The sequence below is a fragment of the Dermacentor silvarum genome, chromosome 4 (assembly GCF_013339745.2).
Source record: "Dermacentor silvarum isolate Dsil-2018 chromosome 4, BIME_Dsil_1.4, whole genome shotgun sequence".
Classification (NCBI taxonomy): Eukaryota; Metazoa; Arthropoda; class Arachnida; order Ixodida; family Ixodidae; genus Dermacentor; species Dermacentor silvarum.
The window spans coordinates 47,287,968-47,308,835 of NC_051157.2; the positions used below are offsets into that span (position 1 = coordinate 47,287,968).

The 20,868-nt window shown below is 47.0% G+C and overlaps 1 protein-coding gene across 4 annotated transcripts in view; it reads left to right on the forward strand.

Moving 5' to 3' along the window:
* Positions 1-19,559, forward strand: part of LOC119449959 (brain tumor protein-like) — a 98,446-nt gene extending 78,887 nt beyond the window's left edge. For all 4 annotated transcript variants that reach the window (XM_037713278.2, XM_037713276.2, XM_037713277.2 and 1 more), the window contains 3 exons: positions 1,757-2,023; positions 7,840-8,130; positions 11,200-19,559. In XM_037713278.2, the coding sequence (XP_037569206.1) occupies positions 1,757-2,023; positions 7,840-8,130; positions 11,200-12,702 (2,061 nt within the window). In that variant the 3' untranslated portion in view covers positions 12,703-19,559. The remainder of the gene's footprint in view (positions 1-1,756; positions 2,024-7,839; positions 8,131-11,199) is intronic.
* Positions 19,560-20,868: the final 1,309 nt, after the last annotated feature.

A 20,868-nucleotide genomic window follows, 5' to 3' on the forward strand; every position in this document is an offset into this window, starting at 1 on the left:
ACATCGTCGTCATGCGTCCCTATGAATGTCCGAATCAGGTCGAAAGCATCCAGCACATCCCGTGTGTTGGTCAAAGTTGGTTCTTTATTTTGTGCGTTGGTTGTCTTCTCCCCGTGGCTTGTGCCTCGGTCCTCGGTGTTGTCAGTCTCGTGCACGCGGCTTACAATGTCCTTGTCAGTCAACTCTTCGTAAACGACATCTTCATCAGTGCGAATAAAGTTGTTGGCACTGAAGCTATCGGGAACCTCGCTGTTTTGGGAACAAAGTGTTCCCCCATGCATCCTTCATTGACTCAGGAACTATGTAGAGCCCGTAGGGCACCACTATCTTTGTAAACAAAGATGGCGGCGCCTATGCAAGTGCAATGTTGTGGTACTTTACGCAATTTACGTGTGAAGCAAAGGCATTTGAACGCATTTTCGAGTCTTCTGACCTTGCGAGAGTAGATAATGTGTGGGGAAATGCCCCATCAATTTTCGTTGTTGCGGGATTGCAGTTAAGCAACATTTCGTTGTCGAGAAATAAGAGATGCATTGAATCTTTCGGGCGTTCGCCAGGGATTGGAAAATATTTTGTCACGAGAATTTCGTTGTTGAGGTATTTTGTTGTTGTGGGTTTCAACTGTATCTCCAAAAGTGGTCGTCATAGAATATGCCCACAACTCTTGACTATGACCCAAACCACAATGTTAGTGTTGGGTCACGGAGTGTAAGCAACATTGTTTTGGGTCAGTCTTGGGCAGAAAATCTATTCAAAAGTTTTCCTGTTAAGCCTCTGCTTAAATTCAACTGCAATTCAATGTAGTTTTACCAACAGCCAACTGTCAGTGACAAGAGGTCAAAATTTGCAATGCCATGCTGAGCTAGCCCAGGCTTTTCAAGGCAAGGTCACCGTCTGGCTGACCCCCAAAAGTCCGAAGCCAGGAAGAAAAAAATTCAAAAATACCTGTATCGAATGTAGGCCGAACAAAAAAGCGAGGACAGCGCTCACTAAATAAAACAGCATTTATTGAATATGAACTTGCTGAGCTCATTCTACGTCATCATCGCTGCTAGCCTCGTTGCTATGTTCCTTATCGCTGTCATCTTCAAACAGTACACTATCTTCAGTACCATCAAGTGCATTAGAGATGCTGCACTTTTTGAAGGATGAAACATCTCATTGCGGCGCATGCACAAAGCATCTCCCGTTGGCCCCTCCAACGAAGGGCGTTTTTCTCATCGATGCCAAAGTTCCGCCCTGCTTGAATGTTTGACGATGCCTCTGTGGCTGGCAGAAATTTTAGTTTGAAAGCGGCAAAATAGTGGCATCGCCTGTTTGGTGCCATTACGATAACACCATGCCGCACGCCGATACTAAACGGGTCAAAATGGCGGCGTTGCTCGTGTACTTCAGTTAGCTACTGGCGCAGCGAGTAGCGACTGCGATACTGACTTTTCTAGGTGGCACTAGCTATGCACCATATTTATCAATTTCGATTAAAAACTGGTGCGCTTTTTAAAATCATCATATCGAAGCCGACCCTAGAGTTTGGTATATGATTATTTGAAAAGAAACTATCGGACTAGATTCGAATAAATACATTATCTACGCTATTTTTACACGGCTTAAAATTTATTTTCAGTTGGCCTATAGACCAGCTGTTAGCTGATGCTTTGTCTTGGCTCTTCTGAAGGCCTTGCCCCCATCCCTATGATGGAGCCTGCTCCAATTGGAACAAAGTCTCCTACCCACCTGACCACAACTGTCTTTTCAGGGCAAGGAGTCCAGTGCAGTAGCGCGGTGCTTTGACTGTGCCAACTTCCTGTGTCCCAACTGCGTGATGGCCCACCAATTCATGCACTGCTTTGAAGGCCATAGGGTATTGACGCTAGGGGAGCTTCAGAGCGCACGGGACGGGCTGCGAGCGCCACAGGACAAACCGGTTGCCTGCCTGCGCCACCGATCAGAAGCCCTGCGTTACTTCTGCCGCTCGTGTGACACACCTGTCTGCAAGGAGTGTGCCTTGCTTGACCACCCAAAGGTTTGTTTGACTCCAGCACCTTCCTGTTAATATCTGCTTCGAGATACCCACCATTTAGTCAGTGCCTTCCAAAAATTACTGGAGGGAAATCTTGCACTGTGATTGTCTGGTTACTATGTGAACGATGGGTACTACATGGAATTCTGATCTGCATGTTTTTGGCTTCAGACATTCTTGTGACTTTATTTTTTTCGCTTTCCTTCTAAATTCTCCACCAATTGGATTTCTAGACACAGCAGGGCAATAAGCCTATGCTGACGTGCATAATCATCGCAAATTGTTTCATTTATCATGCAGTATTTTGTTTATTAATTTGATACATTTTCATAGTTGCAATGCCGTTTGAAGCCAGAAGGACGAAGTTTAGGCACATCCAACCCATCATTAGCACGATGGCTGAACTGCGCAATTCACAGCTCTCGTCAATGCTAGCGCCAAAGTTCTCTCTAGTAAATCTTTAAGGAAACTTTGCCTTTTGCATTGCACTGTAATGCTGCCTTGTGGTAGCTGTGAGAAGCACACTAGCAGTTGCTGAGCCTTCGCAATGGCAGTCGGGCACATAAGCTGTGTAGAAAGAGTTGCAATGAGCTGGTGGGGGCGGGCCCAGGAGGCAGTGAAAGCCACAGGAGCCCTGGCGTGAGGACCCCTCCTATGGTGCAAGCCGGAAAACCAGCAGACTTGCGTTTCTTTTCCCTATCTTCAATGAAGTTATTTCCTCCTCCTCCTTCTCCCAAATAGCATTGTAATCACAACCAGTGTAGGGACAGCATGACATGTGTGGGGCTGATGCTGCACCATTCTGAGCCCGTCTTGGTCCCGTGTTGTGCTGCTAGGGTCCAGAGTTCCGCCCTTACTTTGACGTTGGTTGCTCAACCAAGCTAAAATGTTGACCTGCGGGCCAAGCTGTTCGCTAGTAGACTGAATAGAGGCAAGGAAGGATGCTTGTGTTAGGTTGACTTGTTTGTTCAGTCCTTGCACAGAATTTGCCAATGAATCCTGCCATTCTATTCATAGCGGCCCACACTTAATGCAAGGCTATAATACCTTTGCTGCATTTTGCCCAACCATGGGAATCGAACTATAAAATTCTGAAAGACCATATGTAAGCCTTTTTCTTGGCTATGCTACTCCAATAGTGATCTTTACCACTGTGCTAAAGATGCTACTTACAGAAACGTCATTTTGTGCAGTAAAACCTCGTTACAAGAGACATGGTTACAAGAGACACTCGGCTATGAAGGACAACTTTCTTAGGTCCCTAGAGTAAATTATTCACTATTTAGTAGAGACATGCTCACGCAACATGGCCGACGTAGTACCAACCGGTATGCGCTGCAATTTTAATTCCCTTGGCTTGATTCTGTTCCGTTCTGCAGCCGGATGTCATTCCTTGCACGGTTGCGACAAGTTGCACCGAACTTTCTGTCATTGTGGTTTTATAATCGCTGTCGTACTCCCACACCGACTCTGCGACATAATACCATCGAGTCGCATTTCCGCCGCAGCGTCCGCGGCGCTGGTCGCTTTGTATGCCGGTAGTCGGATTCCGGAGCCATCGCCACGTTTCCATGAGACAGCTCTGTTCGAATAGTCGGGAGCCGAACAGCACCAAGTGGACGCGGGCAGATGCACGACTGGCCTGGTTCATGCACTCATGCAATCCTCGCGCAAGTAAATGGTGCACTAGAGGATGAAACCAGAGGAGGAGGACGACGAGGACATTGTAGGGCAGAAAGTGTCACCACTTGAGGCTGAGGAACATCTAAGCACTCTAAAGGTATTGTGAGAGCAACGGGAAGGCTTGCAAAGTAAATTGCTTTATCTCCAGAAGTTGGGAAAGAAGCTAATACAATCTGCAGTCACTAAAAAACAAACCACTATGAATGACATCTGTAACCCTTTGAGGGTAAATTTTTTTGCCAAATGCGACCCCCAGGGTCAATTTTTTTATTGCTGATTTAAATTCTTCGAAAGAACCTATTTCGAAAAAAAAATGGTCGTCGTGATCTTCAAGTGGTGCCGACTCCACCTTTGATGTCTATGCCGACTCCACCCTCGATGTCTATGCCGACAAAAGCTGCGATTATGTGAGGCAAGTCCCGGATTAGCTTTGCAAGGAAACCCACAATGATTTGGCTATCAGAGATCAGAGCGAAGTCCACCTCTGATGAATGACAATTAATTGGATTGCATTGACTGTACTATCGCGCTCAGTATGAGCTACAATGCAAAAATGCGTGGCAAAGTGCTTCGTGCATTGCACCTCATATTGATTGCGATAGCACTTAGTCTATATAAAGCAACAGCCTGATAATTAGAGACCGGATTTTAGGCAAATGCCTTTTTTGTTCCTTGCACTCCTATCACCCCACCTTGATATATGAGCATGAATTGGAGGTTAAGAAGGGCTTTTATAGTGTTTTTATAGTGCCTATAAATGCCTATTTTGGCGTTTGTGCCTAAATGCCTATAAATGCCTATTTTCAGTATCGGCGCCTTTATGAACATAGCCTCAAGTTTCGCTTTCGAGTGCAGTTAGACCGTTATTCATGTTACCGGGCAACATTGACTGTTCGGAACTCTATGGGGTTCCACCTAGTCCTTTAGTTCAACCAACTCGCGGAAAACAACTGCTAGCAGCATTGAAATGGGACGCACCGGTGCGGCCAGCATACGCCGCCACGCTGACATTGCGCGAGCGGTTGACGAATGCGAAACTGCGGAGAGCCGTCAGGGGAAAGGAGAGTGAAGAGCAAAAGAAAAATGTGATGTGCACGCGGCTGTTGTTTTGCTTGTAATTTACTTTTTAAGGTGTTCACCACCGTCGGGCGTTCCTTGTCAGCATACGAGATCATTCTCAGTGACAAGAGGCACAATTTTGAATCCAAAAATCTGGAGATGGTGGTACTTTGCAATTGTTTCCATAATTTTTACAGTGATTCTTAGACTACGTTCCGCGTGCTCTCCAAACATATTTCTTCAAATGGGCGGAAGTGTATTTGGCAGTGTTGGGACGTCTGGCCTGTACAATTTGGATAATGTCATTGTATATCAGAAAATTGCGAAGAGTTGCTAACAGTCCTCATGTAAGAACATGCTATTTTCTTTAAAAATCGTAGTCTCTCTTGCATTTGTTATTTGTCTGTTTTTGTTGTGTCAATTTAATTGCGCCAGGCAGACATAAAGTATCGTTTTCTTTAATCAGTATTCCCAGCTTTCAAGTATTCTTTTTCATGCCTGTTTCACTACGTGCGACGCTCGAGTACAGTGGCCATTCAACATGAATATGAGCAGTGTGCTTATTGAATTACGCCAAATGATCGTCATTAGTCCAGCAGTTTTAAGGAACAATTGCACGGCTATGTTAAACTGTTGGCGCCTTTGTGCCATCATAGACAACATTTCTTGTTTTCTTATCGTAGATATAGGCCGCACATGTCTTCGTTTGAAATGATTTGCATTTATGTAAAAATTTATTGTGCCTATATTTATGACGTTGGAGGCCTAAAACGTTGTTTTGCCTGCCTATTTTTGGCGCCTAAAATGCGCTTTTTTAATGCCTAAAGATCCGGCCTCTACTGATAATGGTCGAATTACGGACTTGCCAGGTTACAGGCAAGTGTACATGTGTGCAGCAACACGTTGGGACGTTTTGTTGATCACAGTTGCTTTTTGACAGTGACTATTTCTCAGTGGATTATCACTGTTATTGATTTGTCGCTCGGCTCAAACACTCCTGTCGTGCGGTCATGTTTTCAAGCGAAGCTTGTTATAAGGTAGATTTCGGTGGCGTCCGTGTGCACAAAAAACTATCATCAGAATTGGCTCGAGCAGCGTCGTCGTCTTTCGCAGCTGGCTCGTTGGCTCCCCTCAGTTAGCGCTTGTGCCACTGCTCCCGCATTCGTCGTCTGCTTCCACAGCTGGTTGCATTGCCGCTAATCATTCCAGTGTAGAATTTCACTTCTCTTCTGTCATCGTAATGGGGAGGCCACGTTTACGGGCGTATTAACCATTCATTGTGTGACGTAAGACATGTTTAATTGTTTAATTGTGAAGCAATTTAATTTTGGGTCAGGGCACCCGGACATCCCCCCCCCCCCCCCCTGGATCCGTGCCTGTGTATATACGTACGTCAAAATAGCAAAGCTACGAACAAAACCGAAACCATCGTCCGGAAAATCTTCGCGATGGCATGGCGCAAAGGTTGAGGCGTACCGAAGGCGGTCAATAAAGTGTCAGCTTCACGAGAGAATGCATTTCGCGCCGGTGTTGTAGCATTTTTCGAACATTATGGCCAACACCAAACTCAATATGCGTGCCCGGCCGATCGCAAAACACTCATTTGCACCGTCTCAATGAAGCAATTTGAATTATCACAATTTCATTGCATATTTGCAACAGTCGGCAAGCTTGGCAAGCTTGTGCTTACCGAAAGTTTTATTTCCCGAAGTCGGTCAGCCTGGATTTCTTGTGCTTCACGGCAACCAAAGGCGTTACGCGAGTCTCGGTCCATTTAAAGAGCCATCGCAATGTCATTGCCGTGGGTCCTGATAACATTTAAGATGAGGTCAAAAGGATCCATTACTTTCAAAGCAGTCGCTGGAGTCAGTGTGTCTAGCGGGTTGTCATTTTCCCCAGACGACGAGACGTTGGCATCTTGTTGACCACAGCGGCTGCGACGCGGCCACTGTATCTTGAAAGCAATCTGTGACGTGCACAAAGCACACCTGCGCGGGCGTCATCTTCAAAGTGATCTGCGATGTGGGCAAAGTGCAATTAGTGCCGGTAGAGTCGTGTGTGCTGCGTTTTCAACGTTTAGTTCGCTTTGAAGGGAGAGACGGCACGGAGGTCAATTCGCTCGCTGCTATTGCCGCACCTTCTCACTCCAGTGTGTTGACACCGAGTTTCCGCGGTCATCGAGCGAGATGTGTTCATGTTTACCTGTGTGCGCGTGACACCGTGCTTGGTAATTTAGTTAGTAAGGGAATGTTTACAAGTTTATATTGCCGATAAAACTACTATCCTTAGTTCGTACAGCTGCCTACTAATCTATCGCAATCGATGCTGCGCCTTTTGGGCGAAACTGCGAATTTTTTTTCCTTCCGCTTTCTGCCTCGGCAATCATGTGTGCCTTCTCCTCGAGAGAGAGAAATTTACGCTTCTTCGTTGGCGTAGCCATTTTGACCGGACACACACCACAGAAAACGGCAGCGCTTGTGGTGATCCCGTGCTAGGGTGGCTAGCCATCCTAGCACGGCCATAGCCATCCACGCATGGCTATGGATTGCAGTGGCATAAATTAGTACTTTGAATTTGATTTCGTTCGCTAAAACCTCGTTCAAGCGGACATACGATCGTCACAGCTTTGGAAAGGCCTTCTAATTTGACTACTGGGCAGTTCCAATTTCAATTCAGTCCCAGTTTCGTTCTCGAAAAGTTCATTGAAGCGGAAATACCGAATAAAACACCTTCATTATGAAGAGACTTTTGTTTTATTTTTATGGGCAGCTGACGGGGAATCGGAAAATCTTCGTTGTGGTAGAAATTTTATTGTAGCGGCATGTGTTGTAGGGGGATTCGACTGTAGTTGCGTAGTTCTTGTCGTGTCCTGTTATGCATGAAACAGTATAAAAGGCATTACTTTCAAGAAATTTGGAAGATTAAACAGTACTCGTGTCACTTTCACACATTTGTAATCGCAGTGGTTTGTGCTTAGCATATTCTGTACTCTTCTCGCCTACACTAAGCGCAGCTGCGCAGTCTTTGTCTATAGAGATGCGGCTGGTGTGTACATTGTGTGCTGGCTATACATGCAGGCAATGCACGAGCTCGAGCCGCTGAGCGAAGCAGCGCCTCGTCACGTGGAGGGCCTGTCACACATGGTGGAGGATGGACGGGTCAAGTCGCACGATCTCAGGGCAGCACTCAAGACCCTCGAGCAGGTGTCAAGTCGTCTCCAGGCTCAGTACCAGCGAGCCCAAGGGGAGGTCGCCGACACTTTCCACTTCTACCGCTCCATGCTCGAGGAGCGACGGCAGGAGACCCTGCGCGAGCTTGAGAATGTGTACAACGCAAAGATGGTCTCCCTAGGTCTGCTTGGACAGAAGGTGCGTTGACATTTTACTGTGCTATAAAAAGGGACTGTAGCAAGACATCATTCAGGACAAACATAAAGGGACCTGCCTTGGTGTCCTAGTTTCTGTGGCATTCGGCTACTGGAAACAGTTATTCTTCTTTACGATTGCAATGCGTACATTCCAGTGATAGTGAAGTTACAAAATTCTTTTGTACTTGCTATGCAGCCAGGATTCCCCACCCAAAAAACAGCTTGCAGGGGGTGGTATTCTCGGGTCACCACATTTGGGGACTCAATAACTTTCACGAGATTTCGTGTGACTTGGCAGCAGATGCATCTAATTCGACAGCATTTCTCTGTGTTAAACACAATGCCAGGAACGCTGTAACCTGTTGACAGCAATGCGTCGGGTGCCGTGTTGTTTACCAAATCTTGTGAAGGTGATAGTATCCCTGAAGCTGATTGTCCAAGAATACCGCCTCAGATTGTGTATGACATCATGCACTTCATTTCTTTCTCGCAAATAACTTTGGGTCAGTTAAGTAATTTTTCTGTATCTTTTTGTGTTAGGGGTGCACCTCTAAACTTGGGCCTAAGTCGTTGCTGTCATTGCTCTCTTCTCAAACTCAAGGTAGCCAGTTGTGGGGGCATTAAAGTGGTGCAGTTTGTGAGTGCCTTGTGAATCATGTCAACTGGTAGGTAGCCTTCGCTGTGCATTGCTTACACAAAAGTGTCACGTCTTGGACATCTGATTGGAGTTTGCCTTAAGTGCCGAAACTTCTCTTTATAGTGATGTCTCCCACTTCAGAGAACAATACTGCCTTCTGTTTGACTGACGTCAAGCCTGTCAAGGCATTTTGGTTGCTAGATGCACTTAGCATACCTCCACAACATTGCAACACCACAGACTTTGTGAGCAATTGAGTACATCTGCTAAATGGTGCCTCTACGTCATTGGCTAAAAAAGTGACCTTTCCCCTCCCTTCATTCAAACCTGATCCTGCTGCTTGCTGCAGCTGGCCTAGCCCGCCAAGCCGGCACTCTCTCCTTTTCCAGTTGATGTTGCCGACGCGCTGGCACACGCTGTGACACATCACGCTCGATGAGTGCGGACATGCGCTGTCAAACGCTGGCGGCGTGTGGAGGCGCCGCTGGAGAAGCGAGCGAAGTGACCTTCGTGCTGTTGTCTATTGCTTCAACGCAAACTGAGCGCTGAGAACACACAGCACGCACAAAGCTACGAGCCGCCGATGCCCCAACGCAGATCGCTTTCAAGATATGGCCCACGCGACCGCGCGCCGCCGCACAGTACGCAGTTGATGCCAGAGTACAGTACAATGCCGCCCCGCTATCCCTCCCCCCTCGCTCCTTCTTCACCGGTGCCTCGAGCGCAACAGAAGAAGGCGCGCTTCCTCCCTGCTTTCTTGCGCGCGCGAGATTTAGACGTGGTCGTCGGCGACTGCATTATCGCCCTTGGACTTTATACGGAATATCTATGAGCCAACACCAATTTTAGGGCCACAACGCGTCAGACACCATCTTTATATAGCAAATACAGATCTCAAGGGCCATACTTTTGCTGGCGGAAACCGAAAATACGTCATAGTTGTCGCCCCCGGCACTTTGGGCTGCCAATGCCATCATCAAGCCACCAAGCCAAGCGACATGAAAAGTCAAAATGGCCGCTTGGGCCGACGCGGGGTGGCAGTTCGCAACGTATGTTGCGGGAACGGTCCCACAGTTGCGACGCAACAGCGGGGTTACCTATGCATTGGGTTCTATGGGAGCTGTGCCGGGACCGGCTGAAAACGACGTAACAGCCGGGAAAACGCAGTCCCCGGGAACGTAACAGCGGGGTTCTACTGTAACACTATACAACGCCATCGTGATGCTCGCTCTTCGTTTCCAATGCCTCGTGCTTTTGCGAAACGACACTCGTCCAAGCAACCGGGACCTGGTGTGACATTCTAAGGATGAGTGCTTTGACGAAAACGGAAAACGGGTGCGTGTTACAATTGAGGGTGCGTTAGAATCGAGTAAATATGGTAAGCGTTTCTTTTTCGAATTTTCGTGCCGAACCTGCATATAACGAAATCCTCTTTATAATGAAGTTTTCCGGGAATTTGTAAATTTCGTTATATCCAGGTTTAACTGTAGTTGTCACCCCTTATCTCGAAATGCTTTTGTGCATGCTCCAGATTTCTCAATCTCAACTGTTTGTCAGAAAGAGCACCCAGCGCCCAACCATTCTGTCCAAATCCACACCCCAGGGATTGCTTCCGCTGAGTAACAGACACCGATTTCAAGGCTATGCTTTTGCTGGAGGCATGAACCAGCGATAGGTGGTGTCCAAATCCACGTCCCATAGGGTGGCACCCTCTGGATTTAATATGTGGATCTTAAAGGCGTTGCTTTTGCTGGTTGAAGGTGGTGGAAGTGATTTTGAGAGCCGGAAACACTTCATAGATGTCGAGTTTTGGACACCACCTATTGCAGAAGCCGGAAACATGTTATGGCCACCATGTTTTAGACACTCTTTGCATCTTCCACCACGCCTCGTACAGTTTGCAGTTCGTTTTCTATGTGAAATGGCTAGAATTCATTACGCTGCAGAAATTGGCGTCGTGAACTTTTTCATGTCCAGAACCAGTTATGCACTCCGGAGTTGATGGACTTCAAGTCTTGTATTAGGATCAGTCATCTGACTCGGTGCCAAGCAAGCTGTTTTGGCACACTGCCAGTAATGGTGTTGCCTGTAGATGCTGACGTGTTCAGTGGGTGGCGAGTCACGCAACAGTGATCAACTGAGAGTATTATTGGTGTCATTTCTGAAAGGTGCCATGTAGTCTGTGCACGCCAGAATACAGTTAAACCTCGATGTAACAAAATTCTCAATATAATGAAGTATTTAACTTTTTATAACTTCTTGTCCATAGAAAACCGTGTATTTAAAACCTCAGTAGGACGGACTGTGTTTATACACGATTTTAATATAACAAAATTTCACTGCCGCCGCCAAGGAATACTAAGACAATAAATGGAAATTATCTTTAGTAATACATTTCACTAATACTAATACCTTTCACTCTTTGCCCCTCAGGTTCAAGATACCATCGAACGAATCCACCAGGTGTGTGCCTTTGTCGAGCGGCTGACTCGCTTCTCTACAAGCACCGAGGCTCTAGTCTTCAAGCAGCTACTGGAGGCGAAGTTCCAGGGATTTTTGTCGTTTCGGCCAGAGGCTGGGCTTCACGGCATGGACCTTGAATTTGTGTCCAACTATCAGGCGATCCAAGTGGGTGTGCGCAACACTTTTGGCTACATCAAGCAGGGTGGAGCACCTGAGGGGGCCCCGCGGCAACCGCCCATTGCTCGGCCCAATGGTGTTGTCCTCGGCCCAGCTGAGCGTAGTTCCACCCTGCACCAGAATGGGCACCACCCTCCACCTCCTCCAACGTCTCCTTTTGAGTCAAACCTCCTGTCAAAGCGATTCAGTTCGGCCAACAGTCTCGGACCGTTCTCAACCAGTCTCGCCGACGTCAGCCCCTATGAGAAATGGTCCAGTGGAGGCGCTGACATTTTCCACAACGGCTCAGACTTCGGTGCTCCGCCGGACGCTCCGGCGGCCCCCCCACAGAATGCCCTGGCTGAACTGTCATCGAAGTACCTAGCCGGCACAGGAGTAGGGCTGTATCCGCTCAAGTCGCAGATCAAGCGGCAAAAGATGATCTATCATTGCAAGTTTGGAGAGTTTGGCGTAATGGAGGGCCAGTTCACGGAGCCCTCAGGCGTGGCTGTGAACGCACAGAATGACATTGTTGTGGCTGATACGAACAACCACCGCATCCAGATCTTCGACCGGGAAGGTCGCTTCAAGTTCCAGTTCGGTGAATGCGGGAAGCGTGATGGACAGCTCCTTTACCCAAACAGAGTCGCCGTGGTGCGCCAATCCGGGGACATTGTGGTGACTGAGCGCTCGCCAACGCACCAGATCCAGATTTACAACCAGTATGGGCAGTTCGTGCGCAAGTTTGGCGCCGTAATTCTGCAGCACCCGCGTGGCGTTGCCGTGGACCCCAAGGGGCGCGTGGTCGTTGTCGAGTGCAAGGTGATGCGGGTCATTATCTTCGACCAGAGTGGCAACGTGCTGCAGAAGTTTGGCTGCTCCAAGCACCTCGAGTTTCCCAATGGCGTGGTGGTCAACGACCGGCAAGAGATCTTCATCTCGGACAACCGGGCACACTGCGTCAAGGTGTTCAACTACGACGGCGTTTTCCTGCGACAGATCGGTGGAGAAGGCTTGACGAACTATCCCATTGGGGTCTGCATGAACCAGGGGGGCGAGATCCTGGTTGCGGACAACCACAACAACTTCAACGTGACTGTGTTCACCCAGGACGGGCAGCTCGTGAACGCTCTAGAGTCCAAAGTCAAGCACGCACAGTGCTTTGATGTGGCCCTCATGGACGACGGCTCTGTGGTGCTGGCCAGCAAGGACTACCGGCTGTACGTCTATCGCTACGTGCAGCTTCCCGCTTCGTCCTCGGCGCCTCCGGGCTCGGGGGGCGGTGGCGGTGGGGGCGGTGGCGGCGGCTGTCTCTGATGGGAGAGTTTGGGGTCACCTTTGTTGCTGCGCCTTGTTTGCACGGGCTCTATCTCCCTCTCTCACACACACTCCTTCCTCGTTACATTTTTGTCACCATCATATGACCTCATTTCTTGCATGCCTCTTGCTCTGTTTTTTTTTTTCCTTTTTAAAGTGGTTTGGTAATTGTGAGAAGGAGGATGGTGTGTATAGCTTCTTTTTTTAATGAGAGCAAGAGGCACATGGTTGAAGAGGGAGAAAAAGCCAGTATTCTCACCCCTCCTCCCCTTTTTTTCTCTCTCGTCATGGTCCGTGAAGGGACTTTACAATGTTTAGCCAGTGTTTGGCAGTTTTTATCAAGAAGGCACCACCACTGCTGTTCCTTTTAAACATGCCTATTTTTTTTTTCTTACGACAGGCTTGCTGTCACTTGTGTTGTGGCCTGTGTCATGTTTTTTTCTTTGATCTGATCTACTTAAGTTATTTGGGGTTTTTAGTGCATATGGTTTCATTGTTTATTTAAACCATATATAATCTACACACAGAGGCTCTTGTTATGTTAAGTAGCATAGTTGTTGTAGCGTTGTTTCCCTTTTTTTTTTACATTTCCTGAATTTTTTTTCCCTGTTTGGTTTGTGGGATTTCCTCAACCGATATATGATTATTACCTTCCGTTTGAAGCTTCCCCTTTATTTAGTTTTGTGTCCGGTTAAGTCTGTTTGCTGTTTATTGCATTCTTTGTTTGGTTGGCTTCTTTTTCCTTTCCAGTACCCCCCGACTCCCCCCATTTTAGTATTTTGTTTTCGATGTTTATTATATGCTCTCTCTGTTAGATCTTGTTTGTTTGGGTTGCATAGGAGAGCTTTTGAGGTTACAAGCTTTTTGTGTACGGTCCTAGTCATAAACCGTGAGTGGTGCAGCGGAAAAAAAAAAGTAATCTGTTGTTTAGGAGCCCACAGATCACACACATACACGTACACATACAAACAAAAATTATTACGGGAAATGCTGCAGAACAAGAGGTAGACAATAGTCATGCCAAAGAGATGTCGTCCCGGGCAGGCATCTTCGAAGGAAGTGGGGGTGGGTTAGTTTGCACTGCCATATTTTAGGCCAGTTCTGTCATCAGCCAGCTTTTGAGGCAGCTGTGATTGGTTTGACGCCCGCATGTGCATGGAGGGGCCAGTCATAAGCGATATCACTTCTCATTTTACTCCTTCTCTTCTTTGTTTTTAATCCTGTTTCAATATTTTAATTATTTTTTTTGTCACCCTGAAGAGCCATGTGGTGTTTGGCATTGGGTTTGTTACCTGAATGTGTTTGATGAGTAATTCTGTGGAGTTCAGATGCTCATGTGCGAAGGCAATTGTGCCAAGTGTTGTCAATGTCCTCCCTCCCCATTTCCCCCTTTTATCACTCCCTCCCTGAAGCCTTTTTTCTTTGTGGGTGCAACTACGAGGCACTTTTAGTGTGATCTGTGGGAAAACTCGTTTGTCTTTCCATGCGTTCAGAGGGAAAGCTTACATCAACAGTCTGAGGAGGTATATCCTTATCTTTTCCTGCCCCAAGTTGTTAAACAGTTAATACTGCCATTGTCCCTTAGGTGCTGGTTCTGGCAGTTGTAGCCAAAGGCATCGCCTCCACTGGTTTATTTCACATGATTCTCGTAGCAGCTGCAGTTGACAATTTTTGCAGGCGGGGGGTCATAGCTTGTTAAATGTGGGCGAGAAATTTTCCACGCTATGGGTGAAATTTTTTCTAGAGTATCTTCCTTCCGCTCAGTTTTACTTCTGCGGCTAGTCATCGGGGGCTGCCGTCATCTGAGGAGTTTCCTTGTCCAGCCTTCGTTCTCCGAGGTCTCGTGAAATGTGCGTAGCCGTTACTACTATTACTACTGCATGTGGGAGGCCCCACCAAACCAAACAGAATGATGAAATAAGAAGGCTGAAGATGTTGTCTTGTCTTCGCTGTCTGGTCTGGAGCTTTTTTTATGAGTTAAGTTTTTTTGTTCATTGAGTTTGTGTTGTTTAAAAGGAAGTTTTAGTTTGCGCCATTCTGTTTTTATATTAAGGGAGCAAAGCCTTTCTTGCTGTTGACACACTACTGCTTCTGTTTTCGTGTGTTCTGGTGGCTCTTTTTTTTTTCCCCTTGTCCTTTTTGCATTTACATGTTACTGCCATTCGTAAAATTTGCACTGCACAGCCGGATTTCTTCTAGAAGCGGCTGGGTGGGACACTACACGTCTGTCTGCTTTGTTATAATTTTTATTTTTCAACTGTTGTAATACTGTGGATAATGGAACGCACATGTATGGATCTTGCAGGCAGTGCTGTTGTAGCGAGGCCCGCAGCATGTTGCTTGGCATGTGAAAAAAATGGCAGGTGTGACATGTAATGCTCAAGGTTTCGATGACCGCCTCGCAACAGTGTGCATTTTTGCTCGTCGACAGCAGATGTGAACGCTATGTTGTTTGCTCCTATATAACTCATTTTTCTACACAGAATTTGCAGTTGTGATTCACCGAGCACACAAACACGAGGTATTCTGTTGAATAAACTATTTTTGTTGTTTCAGCAATAAGTGAATGAATGCCAGCATGGGCAAGTAAAAGCATGCAAACACGTTTTGCAGTGGCACACGTTTTTGGAGAATCTCTCTTGCTTCTGTTTGAAGCTGTTGGTTCTTGGCTTTTCACGCAGGGTCTGGTGGTGCGTTGCATGCAATGAAGGCTGCAGGCTTTTTCCTAGCCAGTTCCACGCTGCTGTGGACAGAAGTGCTCGTCTTTTTTTTTTTATTCTTCTCTCAAGCTGCACTACTTGGCTTGGGTGGTGTGGGTGATGTTTGCGTGTGGAAGTTGTCGTTTTGGTGTGCCCTCTGGTTGTCTGTACACGTGTGCATGTGCGTGTGTGCATGTGTGTGTGTGATCGTACACTTGTCTGACGTGGTGATCGTCCTAAACATTGGCGGAGGACCCCCCCCCCCCCCCAATACCCAAACCCCCTAACCCTGTCCCCTGCTGCCACCCCATCTATACATATCCACTACATCGTTTGTTGCTAGCTGAGGTGCGAAGAAAGGCCTGGTGTGTTCTTGGGTCGCTTGGCTTTCCTAGCAAAGCTCTTAAAAACCCAATCCATTTTCTTCCTTCCAGACTATGCAAGTATGCATGGGGAGACGAAGTTGAATGACCACGACATTTCACTTTTTGTAGTGGCCACCATTGGTTGCCTCGGTTCTCTTTTGCCAGCACCATTTGTTCAGCTACGCTCACACAGGCTTTTGCAAACATGCATGTGCCTTGATACAATGCTTGATTGGCTTTTATCCATGTCTTCTCTCTTTCTGCCACTTAATCATTTATAGAGTTTTCGTGCACCGAGTGATCTCCTTTTAACTCTTCTCGTTTCTAAGTGTTCTAATCCAGCGGTCTCTGGTGCCATCACATTCCGGAGTTGTTTCCATAGACGCTAGCATATCTTTTTTTTTTCTCTTCTTTCACAACTTTGAGTTCTTGTAGTTGCTGTGCACCTAGGGCTTCCAAGGCTTTTGAGAAAGCTTAATTACAAAATCGCCACAATGGCTCACTCTGATCAGATGTGGGAACTGTCTGGAGCAATATACCATCGGAGAACATGATCAGACCTTCTGTGCACCTTCTAACGCTGTTCACGTGCTGCAGATTTTTTCTGGGAGTGAATCTTATCGCTCTAGACCAAGCCACAAGGTTCGTTAACATTTTATCAAGTTAGGTTCGTCAAGGAACACAGTTGATTGCATATTCCAGTTTATGATGCCAACTTGTCGGAAGAGTTTAAGGTTTTTCATAGTACAAAACCACATGTCTTTACTGCAGTTACACAGCTTCATTTGCATTTTTTTGTTTCGTATGCGCGTGTTTTGTTTTGCGTTGACATTTTTGGAAGGTTTATTATTTAAAGAGAAAAAAAACCATGAGATGAAGTTTCTCGTTCTTAATATATTATCTCCATGTTCACTGCATATACATATATAATAGTATATACGTGTGTGCATGCGTGCGTATATTTATGCCGTGTATGTGGGAAGAAAAATGTTGAAAACGTTTTGTGTGAACGTGCATTTATCATTGCAGTGTGGAGGGCTGTTTGGGATGAGGGTGGTTGCTTCAGGTGTTCTGTTTTCTCAACACCCATCCTCTTTGAGGGGTGCCTCGGAGACTCTTTTACGAAGGTGTTTCACTTGCTCACCTCCTTCTCTTGCAAAAAGAACACTCACTTCCCCTCTTGTAGGTAGGCGCCATTTCTTAGTCTCTAGGCACACATGCACAGACGATGCTATGAGGCGTATGTTACACTGGCATCCCCGTCGCTAACTTGCTAGAGCAGTGCACCAATGACGAGCCCATGTTCTTGGAGCCTCTTTTTTGACTGCTACACAGAGCCCAAGAGGATGTCTCTCTAGCAGCCCTTTCCCCCGCAGATATGCGTCAGGTTCGTTGGCGTTACCAAGCATCGGCGGGGAGGCTGGCGTCCAAACGCGAGGGCAGTTAGGGAGTGGTTGCATTGGGAGCTGGCATTGGCACTTTTCTCCACTGTGTTTGGTGTTGCGTGACAGCCCGGTTGTGGCGTGCAACTTTGGCCTTGGAGTTTTTTTTTAAGCCTTGTGGGCCAGGCTGTACAGTTTGTGCTGCCCTGTCTTGCCCCTGGCTCCTGGTTGTATGTGCCTAGTCAAGTGCCACTTTCATTGCATACATGGTCAAAGAAGGCTCCAGTGCTACGAAGAGAAAAAGAAAGCAATGCGGTGTCATTGCTGTGTCCTGCTCTCCCCGATATTTTTTTAAACATAGGGCAGCAGTTGTGCGAGTTGTGTGCTGTTCGTGTTGTCCGGCCGTGTTTTGTGTGGATGCCCGTACATTCCCGTCAAGTTCTTGACTTCTGTTTTTTCGGCTGCTGTTTCTCCGACTAGTTGCAGGTTGCGTGTTTCTCTCACTCCTGTTCGTCACCCTCTCTCTCTATCTCGTTTGTCTCTGCGTCTTTTCTCTGTTTCTAGCAGACGTGCTCAACACTTGTTCAGAGCTGTTATTTATTTGTTCCTCATCATTTTGAATGCTGCTGTGGCAGTAGTTTTGAGTTCTTTGTTAACGGGCTACAGGCCAACGTGCGACTCCATATTGACGTTAACGCAGTTTTTCTACCGAGAGTTCCATGGTGTGAATTTTTCATCATCTTCGTGCGTTTTCTAGTAAAGTGTTTGTGTGGTCGTCTGTCCCATGTGCCCCTTTTTCCAGTGGTGTACAGAGCTGAGTTGCATTCACGAGTTTCTTCCCCCCCCCCCCTTTTTCTGTTCATCGTATTGAAGCCCCGCAGAGACCACCCCCCACATTTTATAGCAGACTGCACTCTCGAGCCATTATGTGGTGACGGGGGCCAGCTCAGGCTCACCACCAATATTGCTCTCTCTCCAGCAGGGGTATATATATGAAAAAAAAAAAGATATCGTACAGTGTTCACTACATCTTTTTGTTTCCTTTCAGACGAAAGAAAAAAAACTTGCGTGTTGTGTACAGCTGATAAGCTGCTTTTGACTGTACGAATGGTGTCTAGCGTGTGTTTTCTAGAGTAAACGTTGAGGACATCTTTTAGTATTTTTTTATGCGCAAGCGCTCCCGAGTGGTGGCCGACCGGTAAATCGTCCAGGACGACCGCACTGTGTGGGTCTGTGTGTTTGTGTCACAAGTGCGTTTCTCAGCGAATGCAGAGCTACGCTTCGCAACTCTGGTTGTTGATAGCCGGCTGCATCCGTTGGGCAACACTGCAGCGGTGCAGTGCGGGGGGCGTTTGCCAAACATGTCCGCTACTTTGCCCGAATCAGATCTCTCTGGCGTTGTAGTCCGAAAGAAACACCATCAACATCGCGACAATCGTATATCGGGGAAGCAGACTTCATCGTGTTAAACAGCAGGCATGCTACCCTAGGGCAATCCCCTCCAGGGCTGCTGATGCTGTGGCCCTGCTGAGCAGATTTCGGTGCTGCGCTTGCGGCAGCAGCAGCCTTGGGTTGCGGGAATGGGGTTACCATTTTAGGCTCCCTGCCATAAGCCGAATCAATTGGGCACGTAGTTGCAGGTCTTCGACGTAAACCAGTACGGTGGTTCTAAGCCTTGTGTGTTTTGTTATGTTGGTGCTGCAAGAACACAATGATTTATATGGAAACTGCGTTAGCGCGGATAGAAAATGCAAAAAAAAAAACGCCATCTAGGCAGGTGAACAAAGTAAAGCGTGACGTAAACAGCGTGTTTTTTTGAGAAGTCCACCACTTCGCGCACGCAGTCAGTTGTTAAAGCAGAGTGGCACCCTTTAAAAAAAAATGTTTTCCGGAAATGTTAGCGCTTATGGTTGGGCTTTCGGTTGGTGTTACCATTCACTGAGCGTTAACACATTCACCTGGAGTTTGACACATTGTTTTTGAAGTTTGGTTTCTTATGTGTGTTTGTCCTACAGTGTAGTCGCCTGCGAGTTCCTGCCCAGTGCTGGTCGATGGACGCATATTAATTTGGTGCCTTCCTCATGTCATGTGAATGAGGCACAGAAGAAGAAAAAAATGTAGGCACCAACTCTTTTAAATTGGTATTTCGCTTCCCCTCTGTCGGCTGTCGGCAGGATCTCTTGTGGAAGTGCTGCGAGCTGCTCTGAGAATAATCGGTACTGGATTAAGACATTTTCTTTTCTGGTGCAAGGTTCAACGATTCTCACGGGCCTTGACATTTTTCTCACGTGTGTGATGTAACTAACTTATTAGACCAATATTGTTTGTACTTTTTTATGTCTACTCCCTTTTTTTGTTGAGATTTAGTGTATGGGTAACGCGTCAACAATAAAATATTTTTGTTTTGGTGAGCACATGACTGCTGTTTCATAGTCTTCTATCTGTACTTTGGCACATGTTGAAGCCATGCACTGGGACCCAAATGGATCCCAGTACTCAAATGTGTCTCTACTGTAGACTACCAAATTTACCAATGTTGGTTCTAATGATGTAAAGAGAGAACTTGTGTTCCAGCATCATCTAGATGGCTTGATTTGTGTTGGAAGCATAGATGTTGTGCCTGGAGGCCACATCGCTGCCTCATCCATTTGCACAAGCCTTGGGCTCCAAGTTTGTTGTCTCGGCTCAGAGGTGTTTGCTAATGTTTCGCTTCAAGTACACCATTTTTGATGGCAGAACTGATTTGACCTTTCGAGCACCAAGGCGACATGCTCTTCAGTTTTACTTAACATTTATTTGAAACCAGAGGCTCGTGGTTTCTTCAGATGCGGGAGGCGACGACGGTTAGTCGGGCTGGAGTCCCTGCTCCCTGGCGGTGGCCTCTGCCCGCTACGTGACCCAGGCCTGCTCATCTGGGTTGGAGCTGAGCAGTGTGGCCTCCCACTGCTGCATCGTGGTAACTTAAAGGGAAACTGAGACATCCACCCGAATGTAGCAATTTGCTACAATGGAAACCCAACCGGGTTCCTCGAAAGAAAGCCCCGCAGCCTCGACAACTCGAAGCAAAGGCAAGTGTATGCCTTTGCTTCGAGTTGTCGACAAATTCGACTTCGCCAGGCCATCTGCTAGCCGCCTGGTTAGCTCAGATGGTAGAGCGGCTGCCTGGTAAGGCACCGGTCCGGACGAATTTTTCTTCAACTGCGAGGCTTTCTTTCGAGGAACCCGGTTGGGTTTCCATTGTAGCAAATTGCTACATTTGGGTGGATGTCTGTTTCCCTTTAATTACTTATCTCCACCTAGCGGATTTCCGCTGAACTATTACGTCATCGTGGTAATTTGCAAGCCCTGTGGACAGCCCCACAGTATATGGAACAGGTCGGCCCGGGGAGCTCTGCGCAGCTTGCACTGCGGCGTAAAGGTTGCTGGAAAAATGTATGAATACAGAATTGGTGTTGGGATGGAGCCTATCTGTAGTTTCCTCCAGATGAGCTCATGCCGTTTGGTCATGTAGTCGTATATTTGTTCTTAGGAAGGGCGTTTCATTCTTGTATAAAAACGTTTGATCACCTTGTGACATAACTCGTCTAGGTTATTCCTCAAAACTGATTTCATTATGAGCCTTGTGCACTTCAGAGGATTCCTATTGTAGTGCATCTCCCTGCTCTGCTTCATTTGTAGTATTTCTAATGACACTAAATGTTAATCTAACGGCTCTTAACC